Here is a 19,582-nt window from a genome sequence, read left to right as displayed (position 1 = left end):
GCTGCTCTTTCCGTCATGTGTCATTTGTTGTGCAGCCTTTAGATACGAAATATATGTTTTATACTCCAGCTTTCTAGATAATAGCTATGGGTATGTTTGTTGACGCATTGCCACCAGCTGTTTCCTCTTTTCACCTGAGCTGTGATCCAGCAATTTAATTTGCAACCATCTGTTGCAAGGGGGCCATATTTTTTGTACACTCTGTTTATTGGTGCACATGCAACGACAGTAACTATAAATAACAAAATAACTGTCCTTTAGAGCCCAAAGAATACCGAGCAACCAAGTACCAGAACTTTCTAACGTTCTTGGATTTTTTGCTTCTGAACAGTGAATAGTTTATGGGAGCCGTGTGGCTATTATCATTAATAATATGAAACTTTCACCTTGTGTTAAAGTTAAAAAAAAATTGTGTTGTGTGTATGTTTATACAGCCTAGAACTTAGTCTGCTTCCACGGGCGACTTGTCTCCAAGCTGTAGATGAGAAATTTAGCCAGTGCAGTACGACCACTAGCCAGAGGTCTAACGTACACCACGCAGTAGTGATACACGACCGCATGCCAGTACAATGCTCATCCAGATCGAAACGGGCAGGGATGGGGATTGAATCCAGGATCAATCCCCACCCCTGCCCTGCAGCACGAGCTTTCGCTCCACGTGCTCCAAGCTGGTGTGCGCTAGCGCACTCAGCCACCGATTTCCCCTGCTAGAGTTAATAAAGCTAACACCAAGTTGTCTTTTTTACTGTAACATGTACTATTCAATAAATAATCTGACAAAAGTATATGCAATCAATTAACTATTGTATAATACCAAAGGATTGAAAAGTTGGGAAGGTGGTTTCTTGCCACAAATCTGGTGAAAAAACAATAAACGGCAGTCCGAACCAAGCCACAAAACGGGCCCGCAAGAATGAGGAAGGCAGAACCCGTTTTTTAATGCGAAAGCATTAACTGGTCCCATGGAGCAAACAGGCGTTATCAGCTTCCGAAGCCGCGCCAAACAGCACCTAAACTCCCCTGTCCCAATGGAGTGAAGCCTGTCATCTGTAGCAGCAATTTGGTGGATAAGCTCCCATTGGCTGCGCGTCAGTGTCACAGAACGAGGCTCTTATTGGCTGCCGCGCGGAGTAGTTTCAAGGAACGCCACCCCACAAAAAAGCCCTCTCCATGGCGGCACAGCAGCCCGGCTGTCAGTAAGAGGAAGCGGCTGGCCGCAAAGCCAGCAGAGTCCGTCCGGGCAGACTCCGGAGAAATTGCACGGCCCAGCTCAGTGCGACGTGGCCACTTCACGAAAGCGTGCGCTCAGCCGTTGGCCGCAACCTCGGCAGTAGCGAAATGTGGCCGTTCACGCCAGTACACCACAGGTGAACTAAGAGAACAGAAGAACGAAATTCATGCTTTTCATCATTTCAGGGCATCTGAACAAACACTTAATTTGGATGCATACTGAAGTTCCAGTTTCCTACCAGGACGCATGACTGCACCAGCGATCCCGCTTGCCGCGGTGAAAGCAAGCGACTGTTGCCTCACCTCCCTTGTTGGAGAGGAAGTGTGATGCGAACCAGTAAAATGATAAGCTGTGCTGTTCAAATGACATTGGAAAAATAAGCTTTGATTCTTGGGTTCACCTCCGTCACGCGAAGCATGCCTAGCGGCGCACACTAGTTGCACGCACTGGCCACGTGGAGCAGGACCGCTGGCAAAGAGATGTGCTCCGAAAGGAAATCGAAACCCTGAAACACATCCAAATTTAATATTTCTTTCGATACGCCATAAAATGCTGCACACGCCTTATATCTACAGTGGGCTTATTTTGTTATCTCTGACGAACTGAAAAACTGCCTTTAAATTTACTAGCTAATAAGTAATTATTCAAAAATAATGAATAACCTAATTATTGTGAATGTTCTTAATATTTGTGAAGAGACCCTTTGGAAAAGACCAATGCAACATCAATGTTTTAATGGGAAACATTCATTGGCTAGGTTTTAAGGTGAAGTGAAGCCTCAAAAAGCTCAACCGCGAGTTTTCCTGCTAAATTTAGCGGGGAAAATGATGTCGCATGGCTTCATGTCACGTGACCTATACACAAATTCAGTTTCCCCTTAAATTTAGCGGAAAACGTGATATCACATGACCTGTACGGAAATTCAGTTTCCCCGCTAGATTTAGCCGGAAAATCAATGTCAGATGACCTGCAGATAAATTTCATTTACCCGCTACATTTGGTGGAAAAAGTTGTGTGTGAAAAGTCAAGTTAACATCGCTAACTCCTCATCACTAACTCCACTAAATGCATGGTTTAGCGCTAGTGGTTTAGCACCACAAAGTCCGTTGAAACTCAAGAAGATAGGGCGAGAGTAAGACGGGCTGGGGGGAGCAAGCAGACGGAACGCTGAAAAGAGAAGGAGGTTTCCCTTGTCCTCTCCAGCATTCCATCTGCTTCCTCCTCTCCGACCCGTCTTACCCTCGCCCTACATGCTTGAGTTGCAACGGACTATAGCGCTAGACGAACGTTTCCAGTAGCCACACAATTGTAGGGCAATTTGCGATAGATTTTTTTTTTTTGTAATGCATAGTTTTGGTAGGAATGATTAGGCTGACATTCCTCGAAAAAGCCTGTACGAAACATGTTGCCTCTTTCTACCGAATGGCATCAAACAAATCATCTGCGTTCTGGACCCACACAATACAGCAGGATGCAATCTGTACAGCTCATCCAGATTGCATCGTGGTGACATCTGGAACCACCACTGGCACAGCCAGTTGTAGCAGATAGGTGCAAGTCATTGTACCTAGTGTCAATCGTTGTGGACCTTCAGTGTTGCACTCACAAGGCAATCCTTGGACTTAATTGTCACCTAGAACCAGAGCTGAGTTGCTCTTCACTCCAGACATGTCTGGCCTCAGACAATGGTGGATGTGGTCATTCACGGACCCGCCTTGAGAGACTACAGATTAGGTTCTGGGTTCCTAATCATTGATGGTATCATAGAACTATATGACATAATAAATAACTCTTTCAAAACGAACAAAAACTAAAAAATAATTATTGAATGTCACATCCCGGTAGATTCCTTTAAATACACCTGTCTTTTCATGCAGTCACCAACTGAAACAAACTAGATTGTTGACTGGGACCCTGTTTCTTCATTTCCAGACCAACTCTGATCAACTGCATACTATAAATAGGGTACTTTGTTTTTAGGTAAAACCAGATATTTTGGGATATTTAGACCTTAAACAGCTGTTAAGTAAACAAGAATTGTTTTTGTAACAGCTTCTCTTTCCATCATGTTTCCTTTGTTGTGCAGCCTTCAGATATGAGATATATGTTTCATACTCCGGCTTTCTAGATAACTGCTATGCGTATGTTTGTTGACGCATTGACGCCAGCTGTTTCTCTTTTTCACCTGAGCTGTGATCCAGCAACTTAATATGCAACGGCCTGTTGCAAGAGGACCACATTTATTGTACATTGTGTTTATTGGTGCACATGCAACGACAGTAACTAGAAATAACAAAATAACTGTCTTTTAGAGCCCAAAGAATACCAAGCAACCAAGTACCAGAACTTTCTAGCGTTCTTGGATTTTTTGTTTCTGAACAGTGAATAGTTTATGGGAGTTGTGTGGCTATTATCATTAATAATATGAAACTTTCATCTTGTGTTAGAGTTAATGTTGTGTGTATGTTTATACAGCCTAGAACTTAGTCTGCTTCCACGGGCGACTTGTCTCCAAGCCGTAGATGAGAAATTTAGCCAGTGCAGTATGACCGCTAGCCAGGAGATTGAATCCAGGATCAATCTCCACCCCTGCCCTGCAGCACAAGCTTTCGCTCCACGTGCTCCAAGCTGGTGTGCGCTAGCCCACTCATCCACCGATCCCCCCCTGCTAGAGTTAATAAAGCTAACACCAAGTTGTCTTTTTATTGTAACATGTACTGTTCAATAAATAATCTAACAAAAGTATATGCAATCAATTAACTATTGTATAATACCAAAGGATTGAAAAGTTGGGAAGGTGGTTTCTTGACACAAATCTGGTGAAAAAACAATAAACGGCGGTCCGAACCAAGCCGCAAAATGGGCCCACAAGAGTAAGGAAGGCAGAACCCATTTTTTAATGCGAAAGCATTAACTGTCCCATGGAGCAAACAGGCGTTATCAGCTTCTGAAGCCGCGCCAAACAGCACCTAAACTCCCCTGTCCCAATGGAGTGAAGCCTGTCATCAGTAGCAGCAATTTGATGGATAAGCTCCCATTGGCTGCGCGTCAGTTTCACAGGACGAGGCTCTTATTGGCTGCCGCGCAGAGTGGTTCCAAGGAACGCCACTCCACAAAAAAGCCCTCTCCATGACGGCGCAGCGGCACGGCTGCTGGTAAGATGGAGCGGCTGGCTCTGCAGCGGCTGGCTGCAGAGCCAGCAGAGTCCGCCCGGGCAGACTCCAGAGAGGCTGCACGGCCGAGCTCAGTGCGACGTGGCCACTTCACGAAAGCGCGCGCTCAGCCGTTGGCCGCAACCTCGGCAGTAGCGAAACGTGGCCGTTCACGCCAGTACACCACAGGCGAACTAAGGGAACGGAAGAACGGCATTCATGCTTTTTCTATATAACTACCGCTTGCCGTTTTAGCCTAGAAATGTGCAGGAGTGTATGGACGAGGAACAGCGCGCCGGGACGCCAGAGACGGAAAGGTTGAGAGGGAAAGGGAAAAATGCACATCACAGGTGAGAGAAGGAGAAAACCCACCCTTTGTGGAATGTTTGAGCGGCTTCGAGGGGAAGAATACAAAATCAACTGCTTGTTAAGCGCACCTTCGTGCTTTTGTTGGGTTCCCGAGAAGCAATTAGCACACCCCATTCCCCCCCTTGCTCAAGGTTTGCGAAAAGGGTGAGGAACGGTTCTCCGGCGCCGTCCGGCACTCTCCGGGGCCGGGAAAAGTTAAATATAATCAACTTTGGTCCCGCAAAGCATCACACCTCCCCAACGGATATCTCCTGGACCTGCTTTCTCCTGTTTTGCGGCTTGGTATCGACTGCGCATTACTTAACAATCATTCAATTTTATTACCAAGTATTCTTTGCAAATATTTTTCACGATCACCTACTCGAAGTTGGTTAAACTTCTGCAAGCAAATGACTTAATGAGTTTCTCCTTCACCCTCTTGATAATCATTACGAAGCTTAGTGCGTTTTCTTAGATTGTGCTATAAAGCCTTTGACAAAGTTTCTCATAAACTCCTGCTTCAAGACTGCATTGAGCCTTGCATACTAAATTGAATTCATACCTCTTGAGCTAAGCATCCATAATTTGTTACTGCTAATCAGTCAACTTCGGTGTCCCCCAAGGTTTGGTGCATAGTCCACAACTTTTATTTACATAAGCGATTTGGGACTGGACAGCTGTACCTGTTTTGTAACATTGTAAAATCTATAACAAGATAATTGACTTATCGAAGGCTCTTCTGCGACTTATGGCCTTAATCAAATACCACAATGTGACCAGCAACTGATGGAACTTAACAATAACAAATGTAAATCTACAGAAGAACGTCACATGCTCAATCTTTTTGTCATATTTAGCTCAATAATTGAACCTCTCATTTCGGTTTCTGTCTACAAGTATAATGACCGTCAATTTCTAGTAAAGTTCAAGTTGAATAAGAAGGTGACTGCATGTTAAGATGCTTGAAAATAAATGTATTTCTTTCTCTGTCTTTACTGTAACAAACTTTGTACAAAACACTAATCTGTCCAAAAATCAATATGCTAGTGCCGTGTGGGACCCCGGCAGGGCTGCCAACCTCAAGGAAAATTTTCCAGATTAAGGTAATATTCAGGTCTATGTGGGAATGAGGGAAATCTTGCTAGCTTGAGAGAAATTTTGGGCACCGTATATATATAGAATTTTTAGGTCAATTATGACTTTTTTTTGAGATAACATCGAATTTCAGCGGCTTTGGCTACATTTGGTTTACTTCCTCCAATCGGTAAGTGGTTTGTGGTGCAACCATCTGGTAACGCTGAGGGACTAGGCTAGGTGGCGCAAGGTACCGCCCATTATTAAGGGTACAGCCATTATCATCAATCCATCCAACTTTTTTCAGCAAAATTGGTTTTCATCGCCCCCTGAAACCTATGGAGGAAGGACCAGCCAAGTCGAAGATCTTGAGCGCATCGCTGTGCCTTCTCAACAAAAAAAAAAAAGTTTGAATACAAGACAAAATACTGCAATGTCTGGAGATATAGATTTACCGTGACTAATAATATTTCGTGAAGTGCCGTCATGTTCTCTGCGTTCGAGTTTGAGAGCTCTCGTTTGTGTTACACCTTTTGTTTTGTGGACCAAGCATTATAAAAAAGCGCTAATGAAGTTATTAAAGCAGCATCATGTTCTGAAGACATGTTCAACATTTAAGGCGAAGACAGGGTTTCATTCGTCAGTTTGAGTCTTCTGGTAACACTTCCATTCGTCAGATTTGCTTTGGCACGGTTTTGGCCCGATAAACTAATTTATTGCGAAGTGTATGCGAGGCACAAAGGCTATGCTTAGAGCAAGTCGTCTGCTTCTTGCGCAGGGGTAGCGGTGACGTCAAAATGACAACGAGCTCCAATTGGCTTTAGATGAAAAGGAAGTTGATAGACCTCAATGCTAGATGCCTTGAGGTCTACCCACTATATTTTCAATCAGTCAATAAGAGCTCGGCATTCTGACATCATTTCAACCCTTGTGCAAGAAGCACATGAGCTTGTACTCTGCATTTAATATATTTCTCATAGTAAAAATGAAAGCAAGGCAGAAAACAATGAATATTTAGTATTATAATTATTTGGGCAAGCGAGGAAAATTTCGGCAGAAATAGGAAAATTTCAGGTGTCTGCTAGGGAAATTTTGACTTTCCGTGTTGGCACCCTTGGACTCTGGTCACTTGTAACTAGCTCGACTGATTCCGTTCAAAATTGTTCAGCCTGATTTAGCTTGGCCAATGGACTGCCAGCATCTCTACCATGAAAAGTCTGCCATTACTAGTAAATTAGTAATTTAAGCTAGTTGGTACTTCAACATTAAAGTACCAACTAGCTCAAATTACTACTTCACTACAGCTTGCAGTACTCTTTCGTTCTACCTGTCCTTTTCACTTCCTCCGTGTTCTGTGTGCTGTTTTATCATGCTGCCATTACTAATCACCATTGTAAAGTCTTGCGCATGTGTCTTTTTCATAACACATACCATAAAATACCACATTTCATCACAAACATATTATACAACCATCATACACATCCTACAAATCTTTTCTCCCGTAGCTGTAAGGTTGATATTTCCAATTTCGAAATGTCACCTCAAACATCAATTCATCATAGAATCGCCTTCCTGCTTCCATCACTAACATTACAAAGATAGTTTTTTGCTTTAATAAAGTAGAAAGTTAGTCTAGTTGGTTTTGGTTGTACATAATGAAAAATACACAGTGCAAAAGGACATAAAGGGAAGAGACACACCAGATAGGACAGAGCACTGACTCGCAACTAGATATTTTAATAGAAGAAAAGGAAAAAGAAAAATATTACGGTCACCATAAATCGCACGTGTAACCTGTGCCATGATATGACATGATAGGACGCTTTCTAAACGACAGGCTCCGTGAGCACAACTACTCCCTCAGAGCCACGGTGGGTGGGAATTTTATACTTCACTGTAAAGAGTGTCTATGTGAACCGTCTTTTGATGCCAACACAGTTACGGGAAAACACTGGGACAAAACAACCCGAGAGGTGCGGGAAGCTTTTTACATCCACAGTGGAGGAGCAAGCTGCATCAGCACACCATCTGTCTCGTTGTCCAACAAAGAGTTAGAGTTCATGAAACTGACTATGAAGGCTCAACGCGTGCCATAACGACCACATATAATGACACAGGTTACATATGCGATTTATGAAGACCATAATATTTTTCTTTCTCCTTTTCTTCTATTAAAATATCTAGTTGCGAGTCAGCGCTCTGTTCTATTTGGTGTATCTCTTCCCTTTTTATGTCCTTTTGCGCTGTGTATTTTTATTATGTTTTTTGCTTACGTGCTCCGATTAATATGTGTCTATTGCAGGGTTGGGTGGAAATACCCTAAAAATATATTTGGAAATACAAATATGAGGATACATGGCAAAGATAGTGAAAACAATGATACTGGAATACTTTTTTTTAAAAGGCATTCCAATTTGTGCATTAGAAATAAATATAAAAATAGGTGAAAAAATATTTAGAAATACAAATATATTTTGCAGGGGGCAGCGATATTCGTAGTAATAAAATACATATTTCTAAAAAATATTCTAGATATTCTCATATTCTGTAACACGGGTGAATGGGGCAGCAATTCTCCATCATTTTGCACATTTTTTGTTCTGGGTACACTGCAGACTGGGAGCACTATGGGCACATGCTCGATTTGTGCTTCGAAGTGACAATATGAGCTTTCGTCACTGTTTAGGAGAGTTCACGAGTAAGAACAATCTAAGGAACATAAACGCTCGATTACAAAATTTCTGAACTACTAAATAAACACTTCAACGTTACCGAACTAGTCCATAAAAGTAGTACACTCTATGATTAAGAAAATAGTGAGAACATATTTTCTTGCAGTGAATTTTTTTTTATAAAACATATTCTAATATTAAATAATTGTGACGTGTAAAAAAACACAGAAAAAAAATGTATCCTATTTCTGCCTAAAATATTATGTTTATATATTGAAGCTTCTTGATGCCCTAATTTCTTAATATTAAGGTAGCTCATTCTTTTTCTTCTTAATGTTGATGTTTGTTTTTTATTTTGTACCTACAAACTGTTGTAGAGAACAAATAACCATGGCAGACTTTAGCTCTTTTCCCTCCAGTTTTTTTGCCACAGTGCCGATGTTTTTGCTTTTATGTTTCACATATGTTTCGTATGTACAGTAGTCATCAAACTTATACCGAACACTTGTGGAATATTGAATGCAGAAAAAAGATAAAATATGAGAGAACTGCGCATATTTATGTGAACTGAAGGTATGCTACGGACATAGTGGGACACAAAGAGAAATAGCTTAGGGCTAGCGCTAGTTATGCACGCACACGTAGAAAAAAATAAAATAGAACAAGCCAAGATTAGGCTTAGCATGTGTTCCAGATAAGTTTGCTGAGCACTGTACATGTATTACTTGCATGCTGACTGCGGTAAGGGGGCCGATGGCCACGTCAGAAGATTTTGTGTCTTTTGCTGCAGCCTCTGAGACACAAGTGTCTCTAAAATAAACTATTTTTATTATTTTTAATATTAAACCCAACGATGACAAAAACGTGAAACAAAAACTCCAATAACTAATGATCTTGGGTTGGGAGGACAGTAGGGACAAATGCACGTTCTGTGCACTCTAACGGTGAATTCGGGTGGTCGCCTCTCCCCTCTGAACCTGATTCAGCGGAGCGCCCCATCCTTGCCACCAGAGCTACTCGGGATCCTTTTCAGCCGATCACAACTGCTGGGTTCAGAGCGCTCTGACATTCTCAGAAGTAAAACAGAAGTCATGAAAGTAAAACTTCTTAAGATTGGTAATGTATAAAAAAAAGATTTTACAGCGTACGGTGGACGATGAAGCAAAATTTACGCTCGCAACGTGACGAAATAACGGTTGTGACGTACATTGTTCTACGCGTCAGAACATAGAGAAAAAAGAAAACAGCAGTATGCGAATTTAATTTTGCAGGACGGAACAAAAGCCAATGTTTGGAGAGAGTAGTCAATTCATTGCGTTTTCGACAGTGAACGCGCTGCGACAGCGGTCATGCATACGGCAGGAAAGGCAAATATAAAATGGATAATAATCCACATTTTTCTTACGGTAGAATATTGTGCAAGCAGGATATAGCACATATCGCCCTGTGACACAAATCCCAGTGCATTATATTCGGCTTTCCCTTTATTTTACAAGACAAACCTCTGAACACACTTTTACCAAACCTGAAAATTTCTTGAAGCGATCACAAAACCCGGTAGAACAGTGGCGAGCACTGCAAGCTGTTTCTTTGTCGGTTAGGTTTAGCGGTTTCACCGCCATAAGATGAACGATCTCGTGAAAGCACTGGGAATACTTCACACGTCAACTTTTCCTGTTACGGTCACAAACGAATGTCGTCCTGTCCACTGACTTTGTAGAACTGGATAGCAATTGCCGTCATGCCGGACCCCGCACACCACCAAAGACTACTGCCGGCCATCATCAACAAAACCACGTGATCCCCGTCCAAGTACCACGTGACTCCTGCGCCGCTCCGCACTTTGATGGCTAGGGACGGGGTGCTAGGGAGCGCTCTAAGAGGGAGGAGCGCCCTTGAAAAGAACCAACCGATCCGGCCACCGCACTCTTTTTCCACCCGATCACGCGTGCTCTGAAAAGAGCGCTTGAGAGCGCGCAGAAAGAACCACCCGAATTTGCCATAAGCATGCCTTACGGGCTGTCCACTTTCTTATTGTGCTAGCATTTGACTGAGTCTAGCTGCCTCTAGAACAGGTGTTTATCACAATGCCAGATTTATTTACCTTACTCTATATTGGTAAACATTCCGTACAAAGATAAAAGATAAACCTAAAGCGAATAATAGAAAGCAAGGAATGACAAGAAGTGGAATACTTTCACCTAGAACACTTTCTTTCTGCCAATTCGACAAGTTGCCTTTCGAAGAGTTCCCCTCTCTGCAAACTGACTTATGCCAACTTTCGACGAATTTCCCAGATCCCGCTGCATCACGAACACACCCGCTAGGACAGGCCGTCATCCACTGCATGCCAGCTAGGGCCATCTCTCAACATATTTTAGCACTATAGGGCAGCTGCTAAATTGATGCAACATAACTAAGGTTCGGAGTTTTCGGTTTAAAACGATAAAAACCGATAAAAGTATGCCGAATCCATTTTCGGAAATTCGGTTTTAACCGAAAAAGGTCAGTTTGTAGTTAAACATTTCAACGAAAACCCCGAGACTGGGTCAAAAAGGGATGGACAAACACAAAGTGAGACTTTGTGTTTGTCCGTCCCTTTTTGTCCCAGTCTCGGGGTTTTTGTCGAAATGTTTAACCACCACCAGCTCGTTTGCGCCCTTACCCTTTGTTCAGTTTGTAGGTTTGGCGTTTTCGGTTTAAACCGATAAAAGTATGTCTAGCCCGTTTTGTGAAATTCAGTTTTAACCTAAAAAGGTTAGTTTCTTAGGGCCGCATCGAGGTGGGTCGGGAGGGAGAGAGAGAGGGCTTTGCAAGGTTTGACATTGTGTGACGTCTTCGTGATTGCCCTCTTCCAAGGTTCAACATGCAACAATGGAGGTCTTGGATTGGCTTCGCCGGACAACTGTGTCCTTTCTGTGATCGGGCTTAGTGTGTCAAGTTCCCGGTCCTCCCAGAACAAGTTTGGATGTGGGCTAGTATAAGCTTCTTTACTGCATGCACTTCAGAGGACATTGAGGAAAGCCGTCAATGCCTTTCTTAACAGCCTCTCTCAAACTTCCCTGTGGTTAAAAACATAAATACAATGGATTTCTTTTTGTTTTTTCGCCATTCCGCTGGTTTCTGTACTGTCATCACCTCAGACGGTCACGCTGTCAGAATGGGAAGGAAAAAGAAACACGCTGAAGACTATGCCCGCAAATTCCACAATTTCGAGGTGTGTCCTGAGGGAAGTTGTAGAGAAGACCACGTATGTATACGTGTCATTATTCTTTTGAGTGATCACAAATATCACAGCTACAAGGATCATCTGATCCAGTGCCCGATGGTGTTTCTTTCATATTCACCAAAAAAAAAAAAGGTAAACATTTTTGGGAATAAATATACACCGAAAAAAAAAAAAACTAAAATTGAGTTTTAAAATAAACACCGAAAAAAGTACGCTAAATTTCGTGAAAATAAAAACAAAAAATGCGGAACCCTAAACATAACGCAGCTCATTTCATGCAACCTTACTGCTGGAAGCCAATACACGACAGCCGCCTAACCCTTCAGGGCAAACATTTGTTATCTATGCAAAACAGAGATTGGGCTCACATATTGTCAGAGGTAAAATGCACATATGTGGACCTTGGTCTGCATGATAATAAAGCCTCGACGTCCTCTTTACAGCACCCCATCTCAAGCGAACAAGGCAGCTTTACTGTTTTGTTTAGAGGGCATACGAAGCAACAGAGGGCACAAAATGCCCTCTGTTGCATCGTATGCCCTCATTTATGCCCTCTTGTTTAGAGAGCATAAATGCAACATACAACATACGGTAGTCGTGTGCACCTCATTTTTTGGGACGCTGAAGTGTCACCGACTTGCTAGATTTAACAGACCTCGATCGCAAAGGGACCTAGCATGTTTCGCATTGACCGGGTGACTAAGCAGGAATTTAGTTGAAATGACCCCGGAAGCCAGCTACCGGAGTCATTTGTTCCTGCCAGTTATAATGAGAAAATGTTTGCTTACTGGTTTACAAAATTCAAAAAGGAATCAAATTGGAACTAATAAAACCCACTTAAGACAGTTCTATTTCTCGATGCAACACCTGCAACACAAGCAACTAATTGCTGCAATTTACCATCATCATTAATAATTAATCTTTTTGCACTATTTAGACACACAGTTACGCACTATAAATGTGTTTTTATACCTTTAAATGGCGTTGAGAATACTAACTCATCTTTCTGAAACGGGTTGTTCCCAAAAACGATCTATTTCAAACCAGAACCAACTCCTTAGGCCCGCTTCAGACGGAGCAACCTTCTCAGCAATTTTGGTGTTGCTGGTGGGTAGTTCCCTAGCATTCCCTAGATCGACACGAATTGCTGAGATCGGGTCCGGCTCGAACAAGCGAGCAACTCCGAGCAATTCGAAGACGGTTGAAGCGGCCGCAGCCAATCAGAGACACAATATTTTCACGTGACACCCCTGTGGTGGTGACGATAGCTAAAGACTTAGTTCTGGTTTGAAACGGATCGTTTTTAGAAATAAACAGTTTCAGAAAAATGAATTAGTATTCTCAACGCCGTTCAAAGATATAAGAACGCGTTTTTAGTGCATAGCTGGGCGTCTAAATAGTGAAAGAAAAATCAAATTTAATGATGATGATGGCAAGTCGGAGCAATTCAGTTGCTGCGTGTGAACGCGGGCGGCCCGTGTTGCTGGTGCTGCGACGTCAAGTTGCTGGGCAAAATTGCTCTGTCTGAAGCGGGCCTTAGGCCCGCTTCAGACAGAGCAACTTTCTCAGCAATTTTGGTGTTGCTGGTGGGTAGTTCCCTAGCATTCCCTAGATCGACACGAATTGCTGAGATCGGGTCCGGCTCGAAACGGACGAGCAACTCGAACAACTCGGAGCCGTTTGAAGCAACAGCAGCCAATCAGGAACGCAATATTCTTACGTGACACCCCCGTGGTGGTGATGATGACAGCTAAAGACTTGGTTCTGTTTTGAAATTGATCGTTTTTGGAAATAAACCTTCTCAGAAAGTTGAGTTAGTATTTTTGACGCCATTCAAAAATATAAAAACGTTCTTAGCGCGTAGCTGTGCGTCTAAATAGTGCAAGAAAATTCAAAGTGAATGATGATGATGGCAAGTCATAGCAATTCGGTTGCTGCGTGTGAACGCGGTTGGCCCGTGTTGCTGGTGTTGCGACGTCCAGTTGCTGGGTGAAATTGCTTCGTCTGAAGCGGGCCTTAGTCGTCATCATCACCGGCACGGGATGCCACGTGAAAATATTGCATCTCTGATTGGCTGCTGCCGCTTCAAACGCCTCCCAGTTGCTCGTCTGTTTCGAGCCGGACGCGATCCAAGCAATTTGTGTAGATCTAGGGAAAGCTAGGGAACAACTTGTCAGCAACATCAAAATTGCTGGGAAAGTTGCCCCAGCACCAGAACCCATTGGAACGAACAGGATAAGTAGAATCACTTTCGACTACACATGCGAGTCGAATTTCGCATTCCTATTTTCAATTTGACGAGTTTTGTCAGAATCGTAATAAAAAATACACCCTATTCGCCGTGGCAGACGCTGTAGTGGGGTAAAGCGCTGGATATTCTATTTTCATTATTCAGCTTTTTGTACTGGCGTAGAGAACAGCACACCCCCAATCCAGCACTTTAACACCTCAGTGCCAAAAGCGTTTGTTAGTACGACTACACGTGCCACATTTTCAAGCTCTGGTAAAATGTCCTACTACAAATATTACTTCACCACATAAACACAATGTGTGAAACAGGTTTTGCTGTGCGTTACCCAAATAGCGCATGAAGCGAGCTGACGATCCGAGTGATAAAAGATCCGCATGATCTGTCCTACCCGTGACATCACCAACGACCATGATGATAGCTAAGCGCCGGCCCTGTAGTTTGCGCCATGTGGTTCACTCACACCGCCAAAAGAGCTCTATGTGAAAGAGCTCTGTCGGTCGGCATTTTCCTATTGAAAATTTTAGAAAATAACGGTTACTGCTGAAACTTTGGCATCTGGTTTGAACTGTTAGTACTACTTTTGGGTGTAGAATGGGCGTAAGAATGGGCATAAGTAAAAAACAAAAAAAAAAAAAAACTTTTGTATGCAAGTTTAGAAAGAGTTATATACGTAAAGACAGGGGACGGGACAACACATGAAAGATGTGTTGTCCCGTCCCCCTGTCTTTACATATATAACTTTTTCTAAACTTACATCATTACCATGCGCTTACTAACCCAGTGTAAACCTTTGTAATTTTTTATTATTCTTTTTTTTTTTGGGGGGGGGGGGGGGGGGGGGGGGCACTTTGCATTTATTTTGAAGCAATCTGAAATAAATGAATAAATTACTCGTGGCTGTTGGCGTGCCATGGAAACTCCTAATCGGTGGCGGCTCGCTGGTGGTGACACCAAACGTTTATTTTCTGTCCCAGACAATATAAATAATAACTGGAACTTCCGTTTTTCTTTTAATATTAGCCTGGCTGGCCTCACTGGCCCATTGTTCGTCGTCAAGGTCGCTGTTACTTTTACTTTACTACTTGTTTACTTGTTAACATACACCTGTACATATAAGTTTCATTCACATGTATTCTCTAGTTGTTAACATACAGCTAGGGAGTCAGCCAGCACTTAGATGCACGGGCTTCTGCCTTTTGGCTGCCTCAGGCTCTCGGCTGTATGGAAGTAAAGCCAATACACTCCTTTGAACCTTTATGCTGGTGTAATTTTTAATATGAATAGCTACAACAAGCAGTCCTTGGTTTTTCCGTCCTCTCATCGCCGACATAGCAGGTGCGCTTACAAATATGCCGCATGCAGGGTGCAGTGAACTTGTCCTTCTAAACTGCGCAACTTTTTGGAGTGCACTTTCTATGTGGGCGCTGGGAGGACAGGAAAACCACGGACTGCTTGTTGTAGCTAAGTGTGATGAATCCCGGAGAAAAGCTCACCGGAGAAAAACTCATCGGAGAAAAGCTCACCGGAGATAACCTCACCACAAAACCGGCGGATGCGGAGAAAAGCTCAACGGCCATCGAGCGTATGCGGAGAAAAGCTTACCAATATTTTTTCTTCTTTTTATATGGAGGCTGTTGGATAATGCGTAACATATACCAATTTATAATCATTAAAATTCGTCAGCTTTGTAAAAAAGAAAATGTCCTTTTTATAATATTTGTTAAGCTTATTGGGTATATTGCTCCCAAATTAATAATTGCGGGCGAGTGTTTTCTGTGGCTTACTCTCGAGGCAACGAAAGCCTAACTAAAAACTTTATGAACTTGAAGAACAGGAAAAAGTTAAAAAATTTAATGATGTCTGCCTAAAACCTAAAGAAATCAAAGCTGTAACTGCCGAAAATTCAAAAGTGCATGCGCAACAACGCGGTGCCTGAAATTCTCTTTGAAGCTTCCTTTGAAAACAGGATAGAACAGTCAATAGGATATCGAGGCTTCTTTCTTCCACGGACATGCACGCTTTCTAGCCGTTCGTGCTGGTGTTTTCACACATTCCCTTTGTGTGATACTGAGTGCCCTTCTACGGTGAGCCACCCATGACCTTCGGAGCTGCGCAATAGCACCGTTGTTACTCGTAACCTATAGAAGAAGTAGTCTTTTGTTATGCAGCGAATAGGGCGAATCGGTAAACGTTATACATGATGAAAACCGCTCAAACGACGACAACGGTGTGAAGAAAACAAACACGACAAGGGAACCTGTTCTCGCAACTAAAGTTTTGTTAGTGAAATTAAGGAAGAAAACAGCGTAGCCGACACTGATTGCATCAACAAACACCTTCTCATCTATTAGGCACTACACAATATTTGGAGCTGAACCGGTTCACACACCGCTATTCATTATAGCTCGCAAAGAACAAACCTCTTTATCTGACAGAGCTAGCGATGGCGCGCTGTCAGCTGTCAATAAATTGTTGCCTTTTTTATCGGTGTACGATGTTTTGATTTTATGCTTGCGGCTTCATTAATTTATAGAATGGGTGATTACTACTTTCTGAGGAATTGGTAAATATGCCCAATGAACTTCAAGAATATTACAAAAAAGAGGACATATTTTTATTGAAGTGACGAATGCGAATTCTGTTAAATTGCCAAGTTTTTTTTTTTTTTGCGATGAACAGTAAAAAAAAAAAAAAAATAGAGAATGTTGTTGAGAAACTTTGCAGAACTAAATGGTACGGGACTTCCTTTCCGGAGGTGCGATCGGGGACAGCGGGGCTTGGATTGCCGGCTGGACGCCGCGAAGCGGCGTGTACTGGTTACGTTTTGTAATTAGCAGCCGATACTGTCGCCGCGAACGCAGGCGGGGGGCTGGGTTAAAGGGGTAGTCCACCGATTTTTTGAGCTACATCAACTAACTATATTTTCTAACTCCCCGGCCTTTAGCCTTTCCGGTATGCTATTTAGTATCGCGAAATTCATAATAGGTATTGTGAAATCGGCAAATGAAAATGGTCCAAAAACCAATATTCAAATATTCGCGCACTTTTCCGTGCCGTGACGTCAGTGGCAGGCAGGCTTGCCAGTCGAGCAAGTAGTCTAAAAATAGAATATGCCAATCATTTGTTCCGTGCTGGAGCGCGGATACGGGAGCGAGCTTCCAAAGCACTCATTTGACACCAAGAAACTGCTTCAAATCCGTTAAGAACTTCTGTAGTCCAAAAAGTTAACCCCTGCTTCCACTGACGTCACTTTTTCGTGGTTGCCAGTAGAGACTTTCAGTTTGAAAAACATGGTGAAGACCAAAACTGTAAATTCAATAACTTCGCGAAAAAACAATATTTTGACCTAATATTTGGGATACTATTTTAGCAATGTTTGTTGGTTAGCTTAGCAAAATTTCAAGCAAATCGGAGACAATGCAAAAAACGGTGGAGTATCCCTTTAAAGGGATACTTCAACGAAATTTGAAATATTCCCGTCGTGTTCAAAAATAGGTTGAATATGATCCACAATATTCGTAAATGACAATCGCACGTTTGTATTTTGATCCTGGTGGCTGTATTTTTCGTTATAAACGGCCCACTCTGGCAAGCGCTCGGAGAAGGCCCAGCTTAGAGCACGTGACATCCAACGCAATCGTGACGTAGGTCGTCTCAAGACGAGCAAAGCTACAGCGAGGCTGACGTCGGGAGGATGGCCTAGTCGTTCCAACCACCGAAGCGGCTGCTTTTGTACGAATTTTGAGTGACGGGTTAATCTTTTATAATCTTCTAGGGGTACAATAGCGACTTCTGCGACACACAAAAGGGATTCTCGGGAAGAGGGGAGTTCCTCCTTCCCCCCCTTCTCTTGTGGTGGCCGGAGACGAGACAACCTCTGTCACTAGCTGTCAAGGTTCCTAGACGAGCATTACAAACGAGGCGTTAGCGACATCCACCAGGTGCTCTTTGCTAATTGTTTAATTCGTTTTAAAATTCCTTTTCGAGACTTTTTTAACAAGATATTGGAATGTTCCATGTGATACTGCTCTTTTGAACACATATAGACCAAAAACTAAGCGCCGAAATTTCGTTGTAGTATCCCTACCTTCCCAGTGATTCACGCGCCGTTCGAAAAGCGTGGCCCGAGCGGCATGATCTCTCGGAGGAGTGCGTATAGCCATTTCCGTCCGAAGTGCACTCCGGAGTGCGTATAACTTTACTCTAAAAAAAAAAAAAAAAAAAAAAGTATATATTAAATAGATTGCGAGAAACTTACATCTGAGGTTGCACTTTTCCGTAAGTGAAATCCGAAGGTAGGAATGCTTCCGACCAAAGGAATCAGTAAGGACTTTCGGAGGTTCATCCTTTAATGTTGAGACAGAAAGGTGTCGGATAAGAGAGAGACTTTCAGAACACAACAAACCAAAGAAAAGTCCTTCAAACTCACATGGCTGTTTGCAGGCTGAATGAGTTCCTGCGGTGCTGCCGATTGCAGATTTCTGCATCTTACCAGCGGCCAAGAAAGAGGTAAAAACTCCTTGCCGAACACTGCTGCGGTTAAGCTACCAGCAGACCGCGCGCACACGCCGAGCATGACGACTGACGACTGTCAGATCACTCGTCGTACTGAGCGCAACTGGTGCAACTCCCCTCTTTTTCGGTCTTTCACCTGTTCGCAGCTGGCCTCCCATGAACGACAAGAAAGCGACGACAGCATCGAAACCGCGCAGCAGATCATTCGACAGCAACACGGGCACGTGAATATCACTGAATAAACAAGGCCAATGTGGTCAGGACTCAGGTCATGGGTCAGGTGCACTGTGGTCAGGTGATCGTTGTACGAAAAAGAGCGGTTGGATTGTTGTCCGTTCCATTTAGCGCCATTTAGCGCTCTCTGGGCGGCACCATTTTGTTCGACAGCAGCGCCCTCTCCATACATCCGGGAAATTCGGCGGGGTAAAACGAGAGAGAGGGCACGCGCCTGACCTCGCTAGCAGACGACAAAACGGGAGGTTGCCATTCTCCATAGAACATCGAACTCTCCCTCGTGGCTGCGGTTGTGAAATGGTTCGCATTCTTAGAATAGTTATGGCTACTCCAAAATCAGCCTACAGCTCTCTGTTGTTCTACTTCAGTAAATGATGAACTGACATATCTTTTTTCCATTACTTAAAGGGGCCCTGCAAGGACGTTTTACTGTTTTTTAATTTGCACCGAACCTGAGCGCACTGAACGTAGTAACTTAGTGAAACTTTTCTTTTCGCGAAATTCGCTTTATTTTAGAGAAAAAATTGTAAGGGTGCAGGCGAGCTGGTGGAAGTTAACCATAGTTTTGTTTAACCCGAGACTGGGGTATTTCGGAAAAGGGACGAGAAAAAAAGAGGCCACAAGGAGGCGACGTCTCAAACACAGCTAAGGATTTTATTCCATCGTATGCACTTTTATACACACCACGTCCACACACCACCAACCAAGTCGACCAATGACAACATAACACCCGGAATACACTAAGCCAAACATAGGCCCAAAACATTACAAAAGAAAAATCTTTGGACGATTCTACTCGGAGAGGGTTACAGGAACCACCAGAGGTTTCGACTGTGGGACACAGAAAGAAGACAGCAATTTGAACGAAACTGGTAT

The 19,582-nt window shown here is 43.1% G+C and overlaps 1 protein-coding gene across 3 annotated transcripts in view; it reads right to left on the bottom strand.

The window, feature by feature from the left end:
* Positions 1-18,734, bottom strand: part of LOC8035747 (molybdenum cofactor biosynthesis protein 1) — a 51,469-nt gene extending 32,735 nt beyond the window's left edge. For 2 of the 3 annotated variants that reach the window (XR_006077941.1, XM_029987644.3), the window contains exons 1-2: positions 18,387-18,734; positions 18,216-18,303 (exon numbers count right to left, since the gene is read on the bottom strand). Coding sequence is in view for 2 of the 3 variants with exons in the window: in XM_029987644.3 (XP_029843504.3) it covers positions 18,216-18,303; positions 18,387-18,533 (235 nt within the window). In the remaining variant the exon portion in view is untranslated. The remainder of the gene's footprint in view (positions 1-18,215; positions 18,304-18,386) is intronic. The other variant, XM_029987645.4, reaches the window with a different exon arrangement.
* Between the last annotated feature and the right edge of the window lie 848 nt (positions 18,735-19,582).

The sequence above is a fragment of the Ixodes scapularis genome, unplaced genomic scaffold (genome assembly GCF_016920785.2).
Source record: "Ixodes scapularis isolate PalLabHiFi unplaced genomic scaffold, ASM1692078v2 PGA_scaffold2__306_contigs__length_199485367, whole genome shotgun sequence".
In the NCBI taxonomy this organism is placed as follows: Eukaryota; Metazoa; Arthropoda; class Arachnida; order Ixodida; family Ixodidae; genus Ixodes; species Ixodes scapularis.
This window is presented reverse-complemented; position numbering and strand designations above follow the sequence as displayed.